At 35.8% G+C, this 21179-nt stretch overlaps 2 protein-coding genes across 6 annotated transcripts in view; one reads left to right on the top strand and one right to left on the bottom strand.

Moving 5' to 3' along the window:
- Positions 1 to 21179, top strand: part of LOC145687918 (metabotropic glutamate receptor 8-like) — a 1213247-nt gene that overhangs the window by 646187 nt on the left and 545881 nt on the right. The gene's annotated exons all lie outside the window — the stretch shown is intronic.
- The window catches only part of LOC145687919 (uncharacterized), a 307907-nt gene that overhangs the window by 200990 nt on the left and 85738 nt on the right, over positions 1 to 21179 (bottom strand). For 2 of the 4 annotated variants that reach the window (XR_014131810.1, XM_081761478.1), the window contains exon 1: positions 2866 to 5751. The exons of the other annotated variants lie outside the window; for them this stretch is intronic. Coding sequence is in view for 1 of the 2 variants with exons in the window: in XM_081761478.1 (XP_081617604.1) it covers positions 2866 to 4685 (1820 nt within the window). In the remaining variant the exon portion in view is untranslated. Of the gene's footprint in view, positions 1 to 2865; positions 5752 to 21179 lie in introns of those variants that run through there. 4 annotated transcript variants of the gene reach the window in all.

Raw genomic sequence — 21179 nt, 5'->3', positions numbered from 1 at the left:
GTAAGCTTATCCTGTAGTGATGACTTTTGCTGTGATTTGATCAAAACACGATCACCGACAGCAAAGGTGACAGGAACAGTACGCTTATTATATATCCTTCGTCTCTCTTCCCAAGCTTTGTGCATGTTTTCTAAAGCTTGCTCCCATATAATGGCATTATTAGGGCCATCAATATCTTCAGAGGAAATTTTCCACTTAACCATCAAAGAATCAATAGGATCTCTCCCAAGAAACAATCTAAATGGAGAAAATTTCAACTCTGAATGTTCAGCAGTATTTAGAGAAAACTGCAGTTGGTTTATAAAATATGCCCATTTCTCCTGTTTTCCATTCAAATAGGATTTCAGGCTAGTTTTTACTAATCTCACGTATTTCTCAACTGCATTTCCACCAGGAAAGTAAGGAGAGCTCCTAATATGTTTTATTCCATTTCCAAAGAGGAAATTCTTGAATTCCACGGAAGAAAAACACGGGCCCCTATCGCTCGTAAGAGAACGACAAAATCCGAAACGACAAAAAATATCATTCAAGGCTTTGATAACAAGCTTGCTCGTTGCATTACGTAAAGGAACCAAATGAAGGAATCGAGACGCATTATCGAGACAAAGTAGAATGTACCGGTATCCATAACTACACGGGAGAGGCCCAGCCAAATCTACGTAGTTATGGCCATTCACCTCAGAACAATATTCTGAGATCAACTGCCCTTGAGGAAGATAATTTCGAGCCTTCGAGAGTTGGCACTCATGGCACCCTCTCACATACTCTCGAACTTCGTCGTACATGTTCTTCCAAGTAAAATACTTGGAAAGTTTCTTGTAACTCTTCAAAATCCCAAGGTGAGCCCCATTGGGTAACGTCGAATGATAATAACTTAATAACATAGGGACAAGTAAACGGGGAACCAAAATCTTATAAGGTGAATATTTCGCCTTAGTATTTTGATACAAGATATCCTTCACAATCTTATAATCTTGGTATTCCCCACCATTTTCAACCACCTCCCGATAAATATCTTTAGTATCAGCTTCTGTTCGTTGATGTTGTACAATATCTGTATGTGACAATGGTAAACTCCATAGACTAAACATACAATTCTCCGCGGAATTAATGGAACAAGGATCAACATCTACATCCGTGGGATTGATTTCATAAATCCGCGTCAAAAAGTCCACTTGAAAATTCTTCGCACTCGAAATGTGCACAATTTTGAATTTAAATTCAAATAAATTCTGTACTATATTCCCATAACGACCTAAATTCTTCGGATTACGTAACATGTGTACGAGAGCATTATTATCTGTAAATATAGTAAATTCGTTACTCAAGAATGAACGAAACCGCATCACCGCATTATATATAGCAAGTAATTCCAATTGATATATTGTTCTATTAAAATCAGCGGGTTTTAAAGTCTTACTGAAAAACCAAACTGGTTTTAACAAGCCCTCGTCCGTTTTCTGAGACAAAATTGCGGCTTGAGATCTCAACGTAGAATCTACATGCAAATAAAATCTTTTATTTAAATTGGGGATGGACAAAATAATCTGTTGTTCAAAAGCTCGCTTTATTTGCTCCAAGCAAGAGTCCTCTCTGGGACCCCAAACAAATTTCTCACGTGGAGAACGCATTTTCGATAAGGGTTCGATAAGGCCCGCGAAGTCATTACAAAAACGAGAATAGAAGTTTAAAAAGCTCAAAATCTTCACAAGGCCACGTCGGTTTTGAGGGGGTTTAATATCCCTAATTGCTTGTAGCCTTTCGGGTAACATCTTAATCTCACCGTCCTCGATCAAGAAGCCCAAAAATTCAATTTTTGTCCTCAATATCTTACATTTGTCGGGAGAGAGAGTGAGGCCTCTGTTCGAAAAACGAGAGAGAACTTGTTCAAGCATGGAATTGTGTTCCTCAATAGAACGTCCATATACGACAATGTCGTCCGCGTAGAATTCAACCCCCTTTCCTCTCAAGTCTCCCAATATATCGTTAAGAGCCCTCATTAAAGCCTGTGTCCCAATGCAGATTCCCATCGGTACTCTATCGTACTCATATAATTTGTCTTGTACAGCGAAGGCGGTGAGCTGTCTACTCTCAGGGGACAGCTGGACCTGGAAGAAAGCTCGACGGGCATCGAATATTGACATAATTTTTGCATCAAAAAGCGAACTAATACACTCGTCGAGGTTCGGACACGGGACCCCATCTCCACAAATGATATTGTTCACCCGAGCGAAATTTACTACTAGCCTGGAAGATGAATCCCTATTCTTAACAAAACAGGGAGATCTAAACTCAGAGAGTGAAGGACGAATAACATTATTTTCCAATAATTGTTCAATAATATGGGATAATTCCTTCTGCTGAGTTCTCGAAAAAGGGTACTGTCTCTCACGTATCACTTCATCTGATTTTCTTTGGATATGGTATACAAAATCACTAATGCAGCCTATACGATGAGTGATCACATTATCATATTTACTCAATAACCTATCTACATAAGCCCCTAAACTCTTGTCTTGTTCCAATAACTTTTTATCTATACCATCAATGATTTTCTTTCTCTCTTCTACAGTAATATCCCACTTACTCTCATCACCTGACTGTAACATACATAATGGATCACCCCCTATTTCATTATCATAATTGACATTATTAACATCACAATTTACACGTTTCTCACCGACGTTTTCGTCATTTACGTTACAAGTATCAGGTCGCGAAGAAGGCCCAGGTACGGGCTCATTTTCTAACATTGAAATATTATTTTTCTCAAAATTAGAGTCCGAAGTAACATTTGTTTTTCTTTTTAAATTTGATGAAGGCAAATGAAATGTCATGGAAGAAAAAATTTCGCTGCAAGAGTACCTGTAACCATGTAGTCTCACTGTGTCGCTCCTGGTCGGCTTAGAAGGCTTACGGCTCCTCAACTGCGGTGCCCTGGTCGCATCCAAATCTTCCCTACTAGGATGTTTACTTCCGTTGTCAAAATTTCTCTTACAAGTCCAGGGCCTACAGGAATGAGGCGAAGAATCTCCCAAGAAAAGTTTGGCGGCAGCTTCGCTCACACTCCCCTCCCTGGAAGGATAAAAACCAGCAACAGACTTCTTTTTGTTATAAGTAAGAGGGGAGGGGGGAGAAGATTTTACTAAGGGAACTTCTATTTTTGACTTGGTCCAATATAACGTGTTTTTATCAAAGTCAATACATAATCCCTCTCGACGAAAACAATCGAGTCCCAAAAGAATTGGATATTCAAGATTTTTCATCACATAAAACTTGCACTGAAACTTATATCCATCTATAACCAAGGGTAGCAACACTGAAGGACGTAACACTAATGCTTCTCTGTTAATAGTTTTTCCACGAAAACAGTCTTTATAATTAACACGGACTTCATCTAAGTTCTTAACTTTATTAAAAAGGTCCAAACTAATTAAATTAGCCGTGCACCCACAATCTAAGGCAGAGACGACTGAAAAATCCCCAACTTTAAGGTTCACCAAGGCAACGCCCCCACCATCTTCTACAGAGCACACTTTCTTCTCATTATTTCCAACAAACGACATAGATGAAGACGAATTTTTACTTAAACTACAGTTCCGTTTTAAATGCGGACCGCCACAAAGAAAGCACGCAACAGTTTTTTGTTTTTGTTTATTTGTAAAGTTCTTATTCACAACTGGCAACCCTACTTGAGAGCGCACCTTAAAATCAAATTGTTTAGAATAGAGTTCATGAAAGGTGTAATCGTTAACCAGTCGGTGTAATTCACTCATAGTTTTAGGTTTCTGATTATAAAATAACCTCCCTTTAATTCTAGGCAGAACGCCACTGGTAATGAAACTTATTAATCTCTCATCACCACAATTTAATTTAAGCAAGCGGTCCACTGTGACTAAACGTTTAACAAAGTCTTTCAAGTTCTCCGCCTGACCTTGGGGTTTATACATATATTCAACAACTATGGATTGTATAGCACATTCCGATAATAAATTATGAAAAATATAATCTCGCGTGAGCTCCCAGGTACGAAGCTGACTAGGCAATTCCAGTAATACATTTTTTAAAGGACCTGATACTTTTCCTCTTAAAGAATACAGTAATGCCGAGAAGGGAAAACGGTCTACATTATAAAACTCATCTATTTGTTTAACAAACTCATATAACACTATAGGGTTAGATCCATCACAACTTGGTAAATTATCAAAGAAAGATCGAAGTACCAAAGCTGCGGAATTCTGTTCTAGTTTTGAAAAACAAGCATTCGAAGAAGAAGTTAAGTTACATTCCTGACCTTGCACATTCTTATCAACTAGCGAGCCAGCAAAAGGTGAATGAACACTTGGTACAACAGGCACCGTGTTTGTATTACTCACAGGTACTACGTTAACTACCTCCTGCTTATCAAGGTCAACAGACAACTGTGGGTCAGCTGTTTTATTTGCAAGGAATCTATAGAGCAGTGATTTTGCTTCTCCTTCTGATAACATTTCTACGACCTGTCTTTGGTCAATTGGATTCATTGTAGCAATTTCTTTTAAAAATATTGATTCGACCTTTCTTTGCTCTGCGTGTTCTACATTATCATTTTCCTTAAAAAGTGGTATCTCATCCATAAAAAAGGAACTATCACCACCAAAAGCCATGATGAATATAAACAAGTAAGCAAGGATATTGACTAACATGTGCCAAGAATTGGGTTCAATCCCGCCTGCTTTATATCACCAATGAAGACTGTAACTGACTTTAAACTTTTAAAGCATACCATAAAAAAATATTTTTGACTTGTTCTCTTCTTTTGTAACAGCCAAGGTGGGTAATGTTGCCATTACCGTCCCTTCCCAGAAAAACTAAATCTTTGAAAATCAGGAAAGAAAGTTTTACGTTCCCTTCCCTCTACTCAAACAAGTAGCCCCTCCGAGAAGAGTTTCCCGGGCCAGGTATGTGGTTTACAACGCCGCTTAACGCACGTAAAAATGTAAGCTACTGAAAGAGAATGGTATGCTAAAGTTCAACAAATAATAATAAGTCTTCAAAGGTTGCAGGAACATAACTCTACTTGATAAACAACACAAAAAAATTCAGATAACTAACAAATTTTATTATTATTATTACTTTTTTTAAATAAACGTAATGTTGAATCTAACAACGAATTTGTAAAGTTCGTAAAAGTTTGTCCAATTTTGAAAAATATTTTCAACTACTAGTAGATTTAAACAATTTCGATTCATGCAAAAACCACAAGAAATTTATAATTACTGAAAAATTTATCAGGCACATGTTGCATGAAGTAAAAAGTCCAAGATGGCTCCTGCCTTATCACAAGACATATTCAGCATAAACCATATTTGAAATACACATATTTATATTATAGAAATTCAATACCAATATTTGAACTGATGGTTCAATTAGAATATTTATCAATTTTCTATCTACATGTTTTTTTCTTATATATATATATACTCACGGAAAAAAACCAGAATAACTTTAAATTCACAAAATAAAATATACTACACACAATATTACATATGGTGTAACACATACCTAGCGAAGAGAACAAGTGACGGGCCCAATCACTTAATTTCAAAGCTCCTTCATCGGAAGGATAAACAACCAATCAAATTTAAGTATAACAACCACATGACATTGACAAAAGACTAACCATAATACCAGATCATTTAAATTAAGAAAACACCAACTCTCTATCGCAAAAATATACTGTAGTGGAATACAGGGAGGAAAAAGGAAGGAGAATAGGTTACCAAAATAATAATAATAATAATAATAATAATAATAATAATAATAATAATAATAATAATAATAATAATAATAATAATAATAATAATAATAATAATATAGAAGGAAACAGTATAGAAGGAAACAGCGCTGTTTCTAATCTTAAATTAAATCCCTTTTTCATTCATTTTACTCTATAATACCAATGTAAAGATCACTACGGCACAGCTTGTTTGCTGGGGGTACGATGGCTCGCTTACTTCTGGTATGTGGGGTCACTGGTTCTGTCTCCGGCCAAATAAGTTTGTAGCGGAGTACATTGTGTCCGTGGGTTATCTCGAGGTATTGCCGTTTCCTTCCACATTCTCATTCCACCGATTCATCCATCATTATTCATTTGTCTTGATCATCATCTCCCTTATCCTAAAGAGCACATTTGTGGGACGTTAAACTGAAATATTTCATTTCAATTTTTGTTTGTTGAATGAAATTATATCTTTTAGTTTTACCTGCCATGATTATGCCGTTAAGGTTAAAGGAGCCGGTAATGATGAGCAATGGTGGAATGAAGAAAGTGGAAGGAAACGGGAGAACCCATAGAAAATCCACGTACTTGGTTGAAGTTAACCGTCCTTTTCAGACCAAAACTATACGAAACATAGCCGAACATTTTAAGGTGAAACCAAACTACCCACCATAATATATTCAAAATTTAATGCTCTCCTATTGGCTCAAGCTTCATGGAATGTAGATACTACCTAAGGGAAGTAACTTCCAAGCTAGCATAAATGAATATAGAATTATGTTTTGTCCGTACTACATTCATTCCCCCCAAAAATCTAAAACCTGACCTTACTGCACCAAAGCATAATTCTTGCATATGTAAGAAGATTACTAAAATAACATTTAGAAGAATTAAGAGTCAGTGGCGGCTGTTGAGGGAAATTCGATCTTTCTCTCTACCCTTAATAGCCTGATTACATACGGGGATTCGAAATAGAAAATGACCTGACTTTATTGTTGTCCATGAGATGAAAAATAAGCATTTCTCGTATCGATCTTGTAATTTTGTATACATTTTTACTCGTTTCGTCTTGATTCCCTGAACGTGTTTTATAAATGTACATGTAGAAAATCTATGTCCTTTTTTTTCGTAATTCCTAGAAGTTCTTAGAATACTTCCGCGCCACAGGAAGTCTACGAAACGTGTAATATAAAATTTAAACAACACTTATTATTGTAGTATATTGCATAATGCTTTGTGTATCTTCAAAGTTTGATCAACGTCCTTCATTGTGTTCGTACAATTACTTTATCGTTTTATACATTTTATGCTATGCATCATATAACAGTGAAACACCGTTTGGCATCTAAAACTTGAGTGAACTAGCAGTTTAAGAAATGCCTCGTCTCATCTCGAGAAATGAACAAAACGTAGGCAGGTTTCTCGTCTCATTTCGTACCGGTATTTCAAACTGTATTTCTCGTCTAGTTTTCGTGAGTGACACAAGCGCCTTTCTGTTTCAAGTGTGCCTCTACTGGTGCTGCTGTCGATGTGTGTTTTGCAGTACTTGCCTCAAAAGAGCAAGGACAAGTTGCTGTGGCTGAGATTCTTCAATAGCTTGCTGCCAACAGGGTTGCCATATTGAATCGTTTTTTTCGGGCTGCGCTGTGCACTGTCTTGTTACTCATTCTAAGTAGCCTACGTTCTTCGCTTCCCAAGACTAAACCATTGAATGGCAAATTGGCAACACTGCCGAGATCATTCAGCTTTTCCCCCAAAGCAAAGGAGTATTTTCCTTCGTAAGAGAGAGGCGGGGGCGGGGCTGAAGTATGTTTCACATATTTTCCGAAGGCACATTTAAAATAGAAAGACTTTACCTGACTTTGCCCCTTCATTTCGCCGAGAAAAACCCTGGCCACTCTCACGCAAGCAAGTACTATTAGACAATCAAACATGATTTTGTTTAATTCAAAAAAAAAAAAAATGTAGCGAAAGAAGAAATTTGTGTGGCAACTTTTATCAGTAGAGGAAATTTGAATGAGCTTTCCTCTCTCTCTCTCTCTCTCTCTCTCTCTCTCTCTCTCTCTCTCCCTGGAAATGTATATCTATAGAAGTAAATGCAAGAAAGCTGACCTAATATACTAATTTATGTATAGGCTTTTAGAAGCTAAGCTGTGTGTAACATTCTCCCTTTAGTTTCTAGCTAACGTTAAATATTATATTTTTATTGATGTGATTTCTCTCAGCAGCCATCACAGCATATTACAAAATTATGACCATGCCATATACGCATTTCAAAATTCCGTTGATGGTTTTGCTTGTGAATAAGAACAACAAAAAAATCTCAATGCATGCATTATGAAATCCACGTAGAATAAATTCAAACATACCAACTACTTGACTACAACTCCATATATAATCACTGTGACACCAGTGGTGTTATTCAACCGATTAGCACCGATTTGCTAGAAACGCTTGTTGAAATATTTCTAGTTCGCAGAACAGTCTGTTATACCCTGACATAACAGTAAATTTTACCCAGTTATACCTACAAGCAGTAAATTTTAGTTTAACTATCTTTGTTTTAGAAAATCTTACAGCTACAGGGTGAAACATATGATCTCTACAGCAAGGTACAGTAAAACCTGTCAACTTGGCCACCTGCTTATCTTGGCCTGGTTCATCTTGAACCTGCATTCTCCCATAAGACATTCCTTACATATTACTAAGTAAGTTGACCACCTGTCTATCTCGGAAGATGGCCGCATTGAAGTAATGTTTACCCTATGATGATAATGATAAATTTACCTGCTTATCTTGGCCACGCAAAATACTGTTTTATTATTTTTCTTAACGCTTTAGTTGGTTCGTTCCCATATGAGAAGTAGATGTTCTGTATTTGTGACTGAAGACAAAGAAGCATAGATTTCCACGATTTGTTTTAGGAGGTCAATGATCATAGTACTACCCCAATACAGGGGTGGTGAAGGAATATGTAATAAGAAAAAGCACGTACAGGAATTCAGGAAATGGTTATACGTATTTGTTCACCCTGTCTGTCTTGGTAAAACCATTACCAATATCGGCTCCTTTCATCAGCAATTCCGGCAAATTCTCAAGGTTTAAGCTAACCATCGCAACTGTCAACTACTGGCACCAGTTGGCTTGTTGAAAGGTACCGGAGGTTTTGAAATGAATTCCCTTCATATATTTTCTCAAATCATCTTTTGCTCTTAGGGATTTACTTGTAGCCCATGAACGAGAGGTAGTTAACTACAAAATTAGAATGTGCGTATGTGCCAAAAAGAGTAAAAGAAATGTCTAGAATGATCTACCATGAATAAATTTGTTACTAACTGATTCGCTATTTTTCGAAAAAATCAAAAAGCGCATATAAATTCATCAATTTATAATTTGCTTTTGTTGTTTTCAATCTGAATAACTCAGTGTGCTACAACATCAATTTCAAATATCTGCGTATATGTGTCTCTATTTTATGGTCGATTGTGTTATGGTGTTTTCAATCCGAATAATTCAGTGTACCAGACTAGTTTTCAGGAAGAGAAAGGTACCTGTACTGTATTAAACATACTGCAGTATTGTTTCTAGTACTGCATATTGATATGATTACTGTATATACATTATATAAAAGTAGCTGTCGCGCCATTGCTCATGAAAATGTTTCAATCAAGTAATACTAGGAATCCTATTCTAAAAATACACAAATCACTCTTATTTTCTTTAAGTTGGCCACCTGTCTAAGTCGGTCACTTTTCAATTGAACCGATGGTCCCAAGTTTCACTGTACAAGCATTTGTTTCTTACTCTCAAATGCTCAGATATCATGAATGAGAAGTGGGATCACATGAATGTAATGGTGAGGGTTGTTTATATTTGAAACATGGGCGTCTCTGGCGGGGGGACGAGGGGGACGTGTCCCCCAATATTTTGAAGTACAAAATGTTCAATATTCTATTTAATTTAATTTATTTACTAACGACAGAATAGCATATAAACAATAATTATTATATTTATTTGGAATATAATATTCAGGCTATGAAACGATTATAACAAAGTTCTTAATATGTCTCAAGAGAGTCCGTGAAGGTAAGCAAAAAGGTTACAAATGGAATCACAGATAAATAAACAAATTGGGCTAGGTACTACTATTTAAATCACTTTCTTTGATGCCCCCCCCCCAAAGTTTACATGCCAGAGACGCCAGTGATTTAAAATGCATACATACCATTATCAGCAATTGAATTGTTCAGTTCCAAAACGGCTCTTGTCCATTTACAGCAAATCCCAGAAAAACTAAAAAAAAAAGTAGAATCTGTAAGTTTTAGTTTTTAGAACTGGGAATACTTCAGCGCGTTCATGTGAAAAACTTAAGCATTCTCAGATATTCCCAGTTCTACAAAACGTGTCGATCCTATAGTTTTTTTTCGGTTTTATGGGATTTTATATAAATGGACAAGAGTCTTTTTGGGACTGGGCGACTCAATTGTTGATCCATTGCTGGGTTAATGTCTTGCCAATAATTTTGGACAACTATTTATCTTGGATAAACTGTTTCGAAGATATTCACAGTGCTACATAATTTCGTCACACTACCTTGTATCAGAATGCTGTGTAAATCTCTTACTTTTCATTTGTGGTATCCAGTAAAAATTTTGCTTTTGTCTACCTGGTATGGTTTGTTTACTAGGAGAGTAATATCTATCTATCCAACTATTATATATATGGTAGGGTGGTACATTTTCGATATAGGTACTATTTCGATCACTTGAGAGAAAAGGCGTAATATTTTCTAGCTTGTTTGTGGCAACACTGATTCGTGAGTTGCTAGTTCATGCGTAGTGTCTTCTGTGTTTCCTGAAGAAGTTTGGCTACTTTCTGCGCAGATTGGAATTCGACAGCCTTAATTTCTTATTTCAAGGTGAGTTTGTGTATCGAATATTCTGACGAACTTATAAGAATTAGCATAATTCACTTTCTTGTCTCTTATTTATTTGTAAAGTTAGAATAATGCGTTTTTGCTCGGGTATTGTTAGGAGTTTGATGTGCTTTACGTGTGACTAGTACGCCCATCTATTGGGATGTAAGAGAACTAGAACGTCTTTCCTTAGTATGTATGTAGTGGTACATTTTCGATCGGCTGAATAGGTACAATTTCGATCGGCAATAAATTGTGATTTAATTTATTAAAAATGCTGTATAAAGAAGCAATTTCTTTTCTGAAAGTAAATGTGGTGTTTCGTTTACCATTACAGATGCCTCGCAAACGAACACCGAAGAAAGTATATCAACAATACCCATCAACAGTTATCTCAACTGCAGTAAATAGTATTGTAGAGGGACATTTGTCAATACGTGGAGCCTCGGAACTATATCATATTCCATACACTACCCTTCAAAATAAAGTAATGATAAAACGTCAAGAACTTGCGGGCGTACCTTCCTCTTCAAGTAATGTAATTGGTCATCCAACTGTGTTTTCAAAGGAGATGGAGGAAGCAATCGTGGAAAGATTATTATATTTGGAACAGAGGGGTTTAGGATTATCACCGAAGGAAGTTAGGCAAGCTGCATACCGTTTTGCAAAAGCTAAGAATGTGGATCATCCTTGGAGAGAGAATAATATTGCTGGAATATACTGGTTTCGTGCATTCATGAGAATACATCCCAACCTTACATTAAGAAAATTGCAAGGGTTATCGAGATCGCGTGCACAGGGACTAGATAAGACAGAGACTGAGAAATATTTTAATATACTTCAGAAAGTTTGTGAAGAAAGTTGCGTTCTTGATAAGCCAGAGTGTATTTATAACGTGGACGAATGTGGTTTTCCACTAAACAACATGCCTCCCAAAATTGTGTCCAGAAAAGGAAAACGAGAAGTAGTTTCTTTGACCAATGTCGAAAGGGGGGAAAACGTTACTATCTGTGCTTGTTTTAATGCAGTAGGGTCCTATATTCCGCCGTTTGTCATATTTAAAGGAAAGCGCATGAAACCCGAGTTTCAGAATGGTTTGCCTACTGGTTCGGTAGTGATGGTTAGCAAAAAAGGCTACATTACTGAAGAAATATTTCTTTCCTGGTTACAGCATTTTGCAAGATACAAAACGGAAGGCAAAGTTATTTTGATTTTGGACAACCATGTGAGTCACAAAAGTTTGGAAGCTATTAATTTTTGCCACGAAAACAACATTGAACTTGTAGGACTACCCTCCCACTGTACCCACGCCTTACAGCCTTTGGACAGAACATTATTTAAATCTCTAAAAGCAGAGTACCACAACCGTGCAACAGCCTGGATTCATGCGAACCCCACACTGCCTCTCACAAAGATCAGATTCACTCACATTTTTTGTGAGGCATGGAATAAAGCTGCTAATGTAGGCAACGCAGTAAATGGATTCAAATGCACAGGAATAGTTCCATTTTCGCCTAATATTATTTCAGAGGAAAAATTCGCCCCTTCCCTTACATTCCAATCATCAGCCAACGTCACAGTTAGTACGGGTACACGAACTCTTCCAGGAACTTCAGAACAAGGAAATGCAAATCCAGGAAGTGCCAATCAAAGACAGGAGATGCTGGCTTCTACCACACATGCTACAGATGGCCGTAAATCTTCCATGGAAACCTCACCGATTGACAGCATTAAGGATATTCTACCTAGTCCTAAGAAGCCAAAGATCTCTAAAAAGAAAGTGAAAACATCGTCCACTCACTTAACAAGCGACGAAAATCTTAAAGAGACTGAATTAAAGGCAAGAAAGAAGTTATTTCAAGGTAAGGTAAAAGTCGGGAAAGGTAGTAAAAATGCTATTGGAGCAGAATCACTCCCCGAAACAAACGTGTGCGCTTTCTGTAACGTAAGTTACTACAGTGTTGCCTCAACATCGAAAGGAGACTGGATTAGGTGTCAAAGATGCAATCTTTGGTATCACGAAATCTGTGTTGGTGCCAAAGGTAAAAAGCAATTTACTTGTGGCAAATGTCTGTAAGGACAAGAACTTTGGCTTCATTAGTTAACTCCTGTTTATTTCTACTCATTATTTTAATGTTTATTACAGAGGTCTATGATGTTATTTTCTTTTTTATATTCACTGTATAAAAGTATCTATGACATTAATCTCAACTTTAATATTGTATGCACTTTCCATGATTTTAAAGGTTTCTTGGTAGTAGAAAACAATTTGTCTTAATTAAAGAGGTATTTTTTTCTGTTTCAGTAAGGATTTTTAGTTGATTAGTTTTGATCGAAATTGTACCGTTAGATGATCAAAATTGTACTCCCATGCGCAAAAAATATTGCGCGTATACTGTAACTCACGATTTTTCGCAATTATTCCATTTTCCTTATGTTTATGGGTAAAATTCAGTTATTAGTATGTGGAGATAATAGAAAGCAATCCATCTAAGGAGATATTTCCAAAAAATATAATAAAATAATAAAAATATAAGCAAAAAACAAAATTATGTTCGGTTTTGTGTATACTGGCAATAATGTTTTCGAGGGATTTTTTGCAGTAGCACAGCACGATTGCAGAAGGAATAACTTTAGTTGAATCAAGGAACTGGAAAGTGGACTAATATATTGCATTTATTGGCTTAAATCTAGGGTGTAAATTGTCTACCAAATATAAATTAGCTTCTGTAACCAAGATGTTATACGGAAGTATAGAAACAAAGAGAAAAACTGTTGTCTTAAGTTTGGAAGTGACATGCTCTATAGCCATGAGCATTTATTTGTTAAGAAAAAGACAGGCAACAAAAGGTAGTCTGTGTGGTCAAGTGGATAGAGTGGCGGACTATTAATTCTTATATTGTTTTGACACCAGATCGAATCCCATGCGATCCCATCCAATTTTTTCTTTAAAAAACATTGTAGAAAGTGTATAATTTTTATGTTAATAAGAACCGAAACAATATAATAATGAAATAACTTTTTGTTTTTTCTGATGACGTATTTATTTAGAATTAGTGTATGCTGTTGTATAGCTTCTTTTATCATCCTCTTTTCTTGAAAAAAAATTGTCTCCAATAAAGTATGAAAAATATATATAGACAGAAACAGACATCTTAGTATCAAACGTGATTAATCGTGATGAATTAAACAAGTTTCCCGTTGTTAAAAAAGAAAACTATAGAAAATTATTGAATTTGGTCTTTAGGTTTTTAGCATGCTATATATATTCTTTATAAGACTATACTTTATAAGGGAAGATGTGCGATCATACCCACAAATTTAGCTAGTGAGTGAAAGATGTTTTCGGCACAAATATTTTACAGGTTTAGGTGCATGAAACACCAATACGCCATGGTCTCGACCTTCGTTTATTCCACATTATTATCCGACATATCATAGCAGGTAAAAAGCAGCATCAATTGGCAAGAAGAACTGCAAGTTGTGGTCTGTTTTCGATGCTCCGGACTCGATCGCCTAGCACGCCCGTCTATACCATGACTCATACGTCTATCATTCAGTGCAGGCACGTATCCAGCTTTTCTTTTCGGAGGGGGCCCAACACGAATTCTCGTAAGCATGTAATTCTTATGTTTCAAAAATATCAATAATAATAATAATAATAATAATAGTAATAGTAGTAATAATAATAATAATAATAATAATAATAATAATAATAATAATAATAATAATAATAATAACAATAACAATGCAACAGTTCTGTATTTCTCTTAAACGTTTCTTACTTTTCATTTATGAACCGGTCAAACTGCATTGTAACAAACGAAATCAAAAAAATATTTTCTAGAGACATGTAAGGAAAACTGTCTGCTACGTATATCACATAACAAAATAGCAAATGGCTATGAGTGTATCGTTCTAATACAGTAATGTTATAAACAAAACGGAAACGAAATTATAATCCCATTTAAAAGTGTGCTTTAATTCCATCTGGTTTCAATGGCATTACGGTATATTCTTACAAGTAACACTCCGATTTTGATAAAATTTGGCAGGTAGATACTACACATAAAATAAACGAATACATGTTTCTTTTTTTTTTGCGGAAAAACGATTTTAGGGGGCAAAAGCCCCCACCCAAAATTTTGAAAATTGACGCCCGAAAGGCAAAAACAAGTGGACCAAAGTGAACGAAATTGTGCACAGATATGGCAGACGTAAAATGAAGGAATACGTGTTTTGTATTTTCCTGGAAAAAACGGTTAGGTGGGGCACAGATTCCTCCAAACCTTTGATCACGAAATATCAAAATGCTAGTAACAATATGTCAGATGTGTTTAAAGGACGAAGAATTCCAACGACACTTTGTGTATATACGATACGCAAAAACTAAACGAATACCTGTTTTTTTTTTATTTTCTGGCGAAAAAATGGCTTTTGGGGGCAAAAGCCCCCATACAAAATTTTGAATGTTGATGCCCGAAAGGCAAGAAAAAGTGAATCTAAATGAAAGAAATTGTGCCCAAATATTGTAGACGTAAAATGAGGGAATACGGGTTTTGTATTTTCCTGGAAAAAAGAAAAGAAAAAGGTTTGGGTGGGACACAGACCCCTCCAAAACTTTGATCGTGAAATATCAAAAGTGCTAATAACAGTATGTCAGAAGTGCCCAAATTTACATGAAGAATTGGAACGACACATTGTGTAGGGACAATATACAAAAAACAAACGAATACGGTTTTTTTTTCTGCGAAGAAATGGATTTAGAGGGAAGAATTCCCCACCCAAAATTTTGAAATTTAAGGCCAAAAAGGCAACAAGAAGTGCACCGAATTGGATGAAATCGTGCACACATATTCTAGACGTAAATTGAGGTAATTGTGTTTCGTATTTTCCTGAAAAAAAAAAAAAAACGGTTGATTGGGGCACGGATCTTCTTAGTTGGTTATTACGAAATATCAAAAGTGCAAATAAGTATACGTCAGAAGTTCCTAAAAGTATGGAGAATTGCAACGAAACTTCGTATAGGGACAATTTGCAAAACAATAAATGAAATGTGTTTTAATTTGTACGGAAAAACAGTGTTGGAGCCTAGAGCCACTCCAAAAAAAAAAAAAAAAAAAATATTACCGTAAAAGTGCAGGAAGGAGTGGACCGAAGCAAATGAAATTGTGTGTAGATATTGTATAGACTGTATGTAAAATAAGGACTTTCGTGTTTTTAAGATGTCCCTATCAATTTTGGCACATCAACAGCAAACAGGAAATTAATCGGCACGTGTTTTTGTTTATGCGGAAAATCATTGTAAGGGTTAAAGTTGCCTCGTGAAATACTATAAAATACGCTATACTGTTTGTGATTGTTGTTGATCTGCCAAATTTGAATAAATCTGATGGAGACACTTGTGAAACAGGAGAGGCTTTATTTATCATATCCAATATCTATAGACAATTTCATTGGCTTCGGTCCACTCCTTCCGACACTCAACACCACGGTCCACTCAACAGTATTTTTCTTTTCAGGAAAATACGAAACACGTATTCCCTCATCTTACCTCTACAACATTTGTGAACAATTTCATTCAGTTCGGTCGATTTCTTCTTCCCTTTCGGGCGTCAAATTTCAAAATTCTGGGTAGGACCTTTTGCCCCTAAGACCGTTTTTTTTTCACAGGAAATAAAAAAAAGCCGTATTTGTTTATTTTTTGCTTATTGTCCTAACACAAAGTTTTGTTCCAATTCTTCATGTAAATTTGGGCACTTCTGACATACTGTTATTAGCACTTTTGTTATTTCATGATCAAAGGTTTGGAGGAGTCTGTGCCCCACCTAACCGTTTTTTCCAGGAAAATACAAAATACGTATTCCCTAATTTTACGTCTAAAATATCTGTGCACAATTTCGTTCGCTTTGGTCCACTTGTTTTTGCCTTTCGGGCATCAACTTTCAAAATTTTGGGTGAGGGCTTTTGCCCCTAAAACCGTTTTTCCGCAAAAAATAAAAAAGCACTTATTTGTTTACTTTATGTGTAGTATCTACCTGCCAAATTTTATCAAAATCGGAGTGTTACACTGGGGAAGTGTTACTTGTTAGAATTATAACAACAACGCATTGCCCACAGTTTGAACACTGACTCAAAGTAATCTGATATAAAAGAACCTCAAAAGGGAAAAAGTAGGTTTATTAAAAAGTGTTTGAGGTTTGGAAAGGGACAGCTTCCAGGACCTCACGCTGGATACGTCCCTGAGTCAATGCATTATATTTGTTTCTTGCAAAACATGATTATTAGATGAGTAATATGTAAAATTATATCATAGTTTGACTTTTAATAGGTCTTTCCTTAACACACCCATATTATCCGGCATTCTGCCTGTCTGTTTTATGTCGGATAAACGAAACTCTACTGTATTTCCAAAGATAGCATATACACAGGGGCTAGCGGTCTGCACGGGCCGGAATTTTTAGAACGGACCCTGCCCGTCCCCTTTAATTTATAATCTATAGGCATTAGCGGATTAAGGGCGGAGCCAATGGAGCCCAGGCTTCGGGACCCCAAGCTCAGAGGGCTCTTTAAAATCCCTCTGTTTAACAGTAAAATATAGTAACCAACTTATATTATAGGCTCCAGACCGATGCTAATTTTTTTCCGCTCGTTACGCTCGCGGTATCGCTAGATTTAAGTCTTTCCATCAGCAGCATTTAACTGTTAATAATGAATGCAATTATTTAATTGTTAATAATGGATTTAACTAAACTAATTATTGTAAACTTGGAGCACATTCAAATATTACAGCATAGTTCTCGGTAGTTCCATAAACCTATGAGGCTGTGGAAGGCAGCAAAGAAAATGTATGCACTGGAACTATTCTTAACATAGGGCCCCCTTAAAATAGTCGGCTCTAGGTCCCCAAAAGCCTTAATCCGCCCATGTCTATAAGCAATATTTCACGAAAAGCATGTATTTTTTAACAAATGTGTTTGTCATCAAGTTTTCATAAAGTAGTCCCTTTCTCCTTTAAGCAATTTCAGAGGCCACGGTGTTTCAGTGGTAGAGCGTTCTCCTCTTGTGCATGGAGTCCTTGGTTCGATCTATGCTCGCGCCAAGTGAACCTTGTGCTGGACACTGTGTGCGTGAGTTTTTCCGGTTCTCCCGTTTTATCCCACTTTCTTCATTCGACCATTTCATTCATTTCTTATCATCACTGTCTCCTTTAGCCTAGCCGGCATAACGTGGGACGTAAAACTTAAAGGTTTCATTTCAAATCATTTCAATCTAAAAACAGTTGTAGGAAGTATGTAATTTCGAATAAAACAAACTACTATATACAATTCTGAGTATATTATTCTTTTATGAAATTCTCGCGAACCTTATTTCTAAATCGAAGGGTAAGAAAACTAAATTCACTCTCTTATTGTTATAGATCCATTTCAATTGAAGCAGTTGGAATAATTGGAAAAAATTAAAAAGCCATACCCTATATTCCAGTGTGGCACAATTGGTATAACGCGGCACACTGGTGTGTCTAGCAAAGTGAACAGTGTGACGCAAACTGTTTCCTATTATTTGCAAGAATATTTGTCGAGTTTCTGTTATTTATTATTATTATTATTATTATTATTATTATTATTATTATTATCAACGATTCTTCCATGGACAGCTGTCTGTATACGGTTAAGCAACCACAAGTATCACATTGAGGGATAATGCAAAAGTCTATTTGCTTGTATATTCTATCGGGAATAACTGCATCCGTCTAGAAAGCTAGGACTAACAACAAAGGGATCCGATGTTCTGACCGCACACCGCCCCAAATCGCGAGTGCTACAAGTTATCTTCTACGCCTTAGCACAATAAGGGCTGTTGCGTTAAGGGAGAGAGAGAAACAACTTAATTCCATTGCAGTTATATGCTTATTAAATGTTAACTTATGTTTATAAATTATGTAAATGATTGTATCGTTTTCTGTTTATTATTATTATTATTATTATTATTATTATTATTATTATTATTATTATTATTATTATTATTATTATTATTATTATTATTATTATTATTATACATTTCTTAATAGGTTGATTGACACGTGTATGGAATTCCATACACACGGCTCTCTTGTGCAGCAGAACGTGATGATTTTCCATACGCAAACAATGTAGATATTCCAAGTTTGTTGTGTTCGTTCTATAGCTGTGTATGTAATTAGATACATATGGCGTAGAAATCAAAATTTAATATCCATGCCACTTATATGCAAAACCATACACAAAGAAATTTATGAACAAAGACATTGAGTTTCAGTTTATCGTCTCGTTCAGCAACGAAGCTATATGAGACTTCGGCCTACTGATTAACGTGGACTCTAAACCACGTGAGCTCTCGCCGGGAATCGAAGCCGTGTCTTCCACGCCAAAGGCGCATGCGCTAACCGCATATCCACTAAGGAGCTCATGAACAGAGACATTTATGGGCTAAAACAAAGGCGAAAACAAAGATGTGTGATGTGATTTTGAGTTTATCGTCTCTTTCAGCAGCGAGGCTATATGAGACGTGGACCTACTGATTAAAGTGGAATCTGAACCACCTGAGCTCCCGCCGGCCGAAAACAAAGAATGTTCATTTCAATGCAAACCTATGTAGGCCTACGGACTTCAATACTCGCCCTCAAACGAAAGTGAAGACTATCCATGATTCGCAGTATTAAACTCTCTCTCACCTCTGTATTCTCCTAACATGTCTCCCAGCGATTACAACATTTTTTGGCGTCTCAATCACTTCTTATGTTAGTAGGATAGCTTTACCTAGAGGCCACTGATTAACCTGGCATTGTATTTTTCACTTTTTTACCTTTGGAATTGACAATCATCGTTTGGACATTTCAGTCGCACCTACCTAATATTAACAATGTTTCTACGATAATTTCGTAACATTGTATTATTTCTTTGTTGATTAGCTTGGTTAGGCTTATTTAAACACTTTTTTCTTTGCACCGACGTGTAACATCTCTTGGACGAAAATACATTAGCTCTCACTGGAAATCAAATCCAGAACCAATGCACTTGAACCATTTGACCACAACAAGGCACATTTAAAAAGAGGTTTCGATTTTGTTCGGAAAATTGTGATTAGGTGTAACATTAAAAATACATTTAAGAAAGGGTACGGAGCAAACGCACTGTACTTTCTCGCTTGAATTTCTTACACTGACTCGTGTTAGGCTGCAACTATTATTGAAACATTTATTTGGGAAATTGCGAATAAAATAATATTTTGGAAAACTTTGCTAGAAGAAACTTCAGGCCCAAAAGTAAAGTACCCATTGGTCATATTTTGGTTAGAAATAACTTGATCCATATATTGGAATTATTAAGGATATAGTTGTATGCGAACTATAAGCAAAAGCGTCTGAGTAATTTCTGAGAAAATCATGAGAAAAGTCACCCCAAGAATAAATTATCCTTTGTGGATCTTTTCAGTACAAACAAGCTATGCTATATTGTTAGTGTTTTCATAAAACATTTATTTATGAAATACGAACACAATCGCCTGAGTCGTTCTTGAGAAAATCGCAGGGTAAAACTTACTGTCAAAAGTATTATACCACTTCTAGATTTTCCGGATGAAGGAATTATACCATATAGCTAGGTTATTTATGTAACATGTATTTATAAAATATGAACAACAAACATCTCCTGGGTTGTTTTTAGGAAGGTCATCGTTAAAAGCTTACCCCCAAAGGTAAACTCTTCTATCTGTAATTTTGACAGTATATCGAATAATTTTTAAGCAAATCGTCGGGAAAAATTTCACTGTCAAAGTAAACTCTCTCTTTTGGATTTTTCTTTTCGGAACAAGCGAGTTATGCATATTGTAAGAGTGTTACAGACAATATTTTTACTGAAATTAGAAGAAATTTGTCTCAGTTATTACTGAGAAAATTGTCAAAAAAAAATTCAACCCTTGAGAAAACCACTTCTTCTGTATGTTAACGAAATAAACGATTTATGCTGTATCTTAGTTTATTAATGAAACATTTCTTTACGAAATATGAACAAAATTGCCTGAGGCATTAATGGGAAAACCATCGGGGGAAAGCTCACCCTAAGAGTAAACTACTCTTTCGAACGAGTTGTCATATTGTTAGGTTATTAATAATACTTTTATTTATGAAATGTGGTTGAGAAAATTGTGGAAAAAGAACGCATACCATACAGTAAATTACACCATATATATTTTCTCAGAAAAAAATATTCATATACGGTGGATATTTGTTAATAAAATATATATTTATAAAAAGTAAATAAAATCGTCACAGCTTTTTTTTCTTGAGAAAATTGAATTATTTTAAATTTTAATCCTTCAGTAAATTACCCTTACTTTTAGGTGTCGAAGGATATAAAATTCGAAAGATAGTATGTTATTAAAACGTTATGTCTAGAATTCGGTCCAGATACGTTGAACAGTATGGCCTCTATTTGAGTGCATGTAAAAGCGTGACGAACCGAG

This window comes from Thermobia domestica, chromosome 6 (genome assembly GCF_964235325.1).
Source record: "Thermobia domestica chromosome 6, izTheDome1.hap1.1, whole genome shotgun sequence".
NCBI lineage: Eukaryota > Metazoa > Arthropoda > Insecta > Zygentoma > Lepismatidae > Thermobia > Thermobia domestica.
This window is presented reverse-complemented; position numbering and strand designations above follow the sequence as displayed.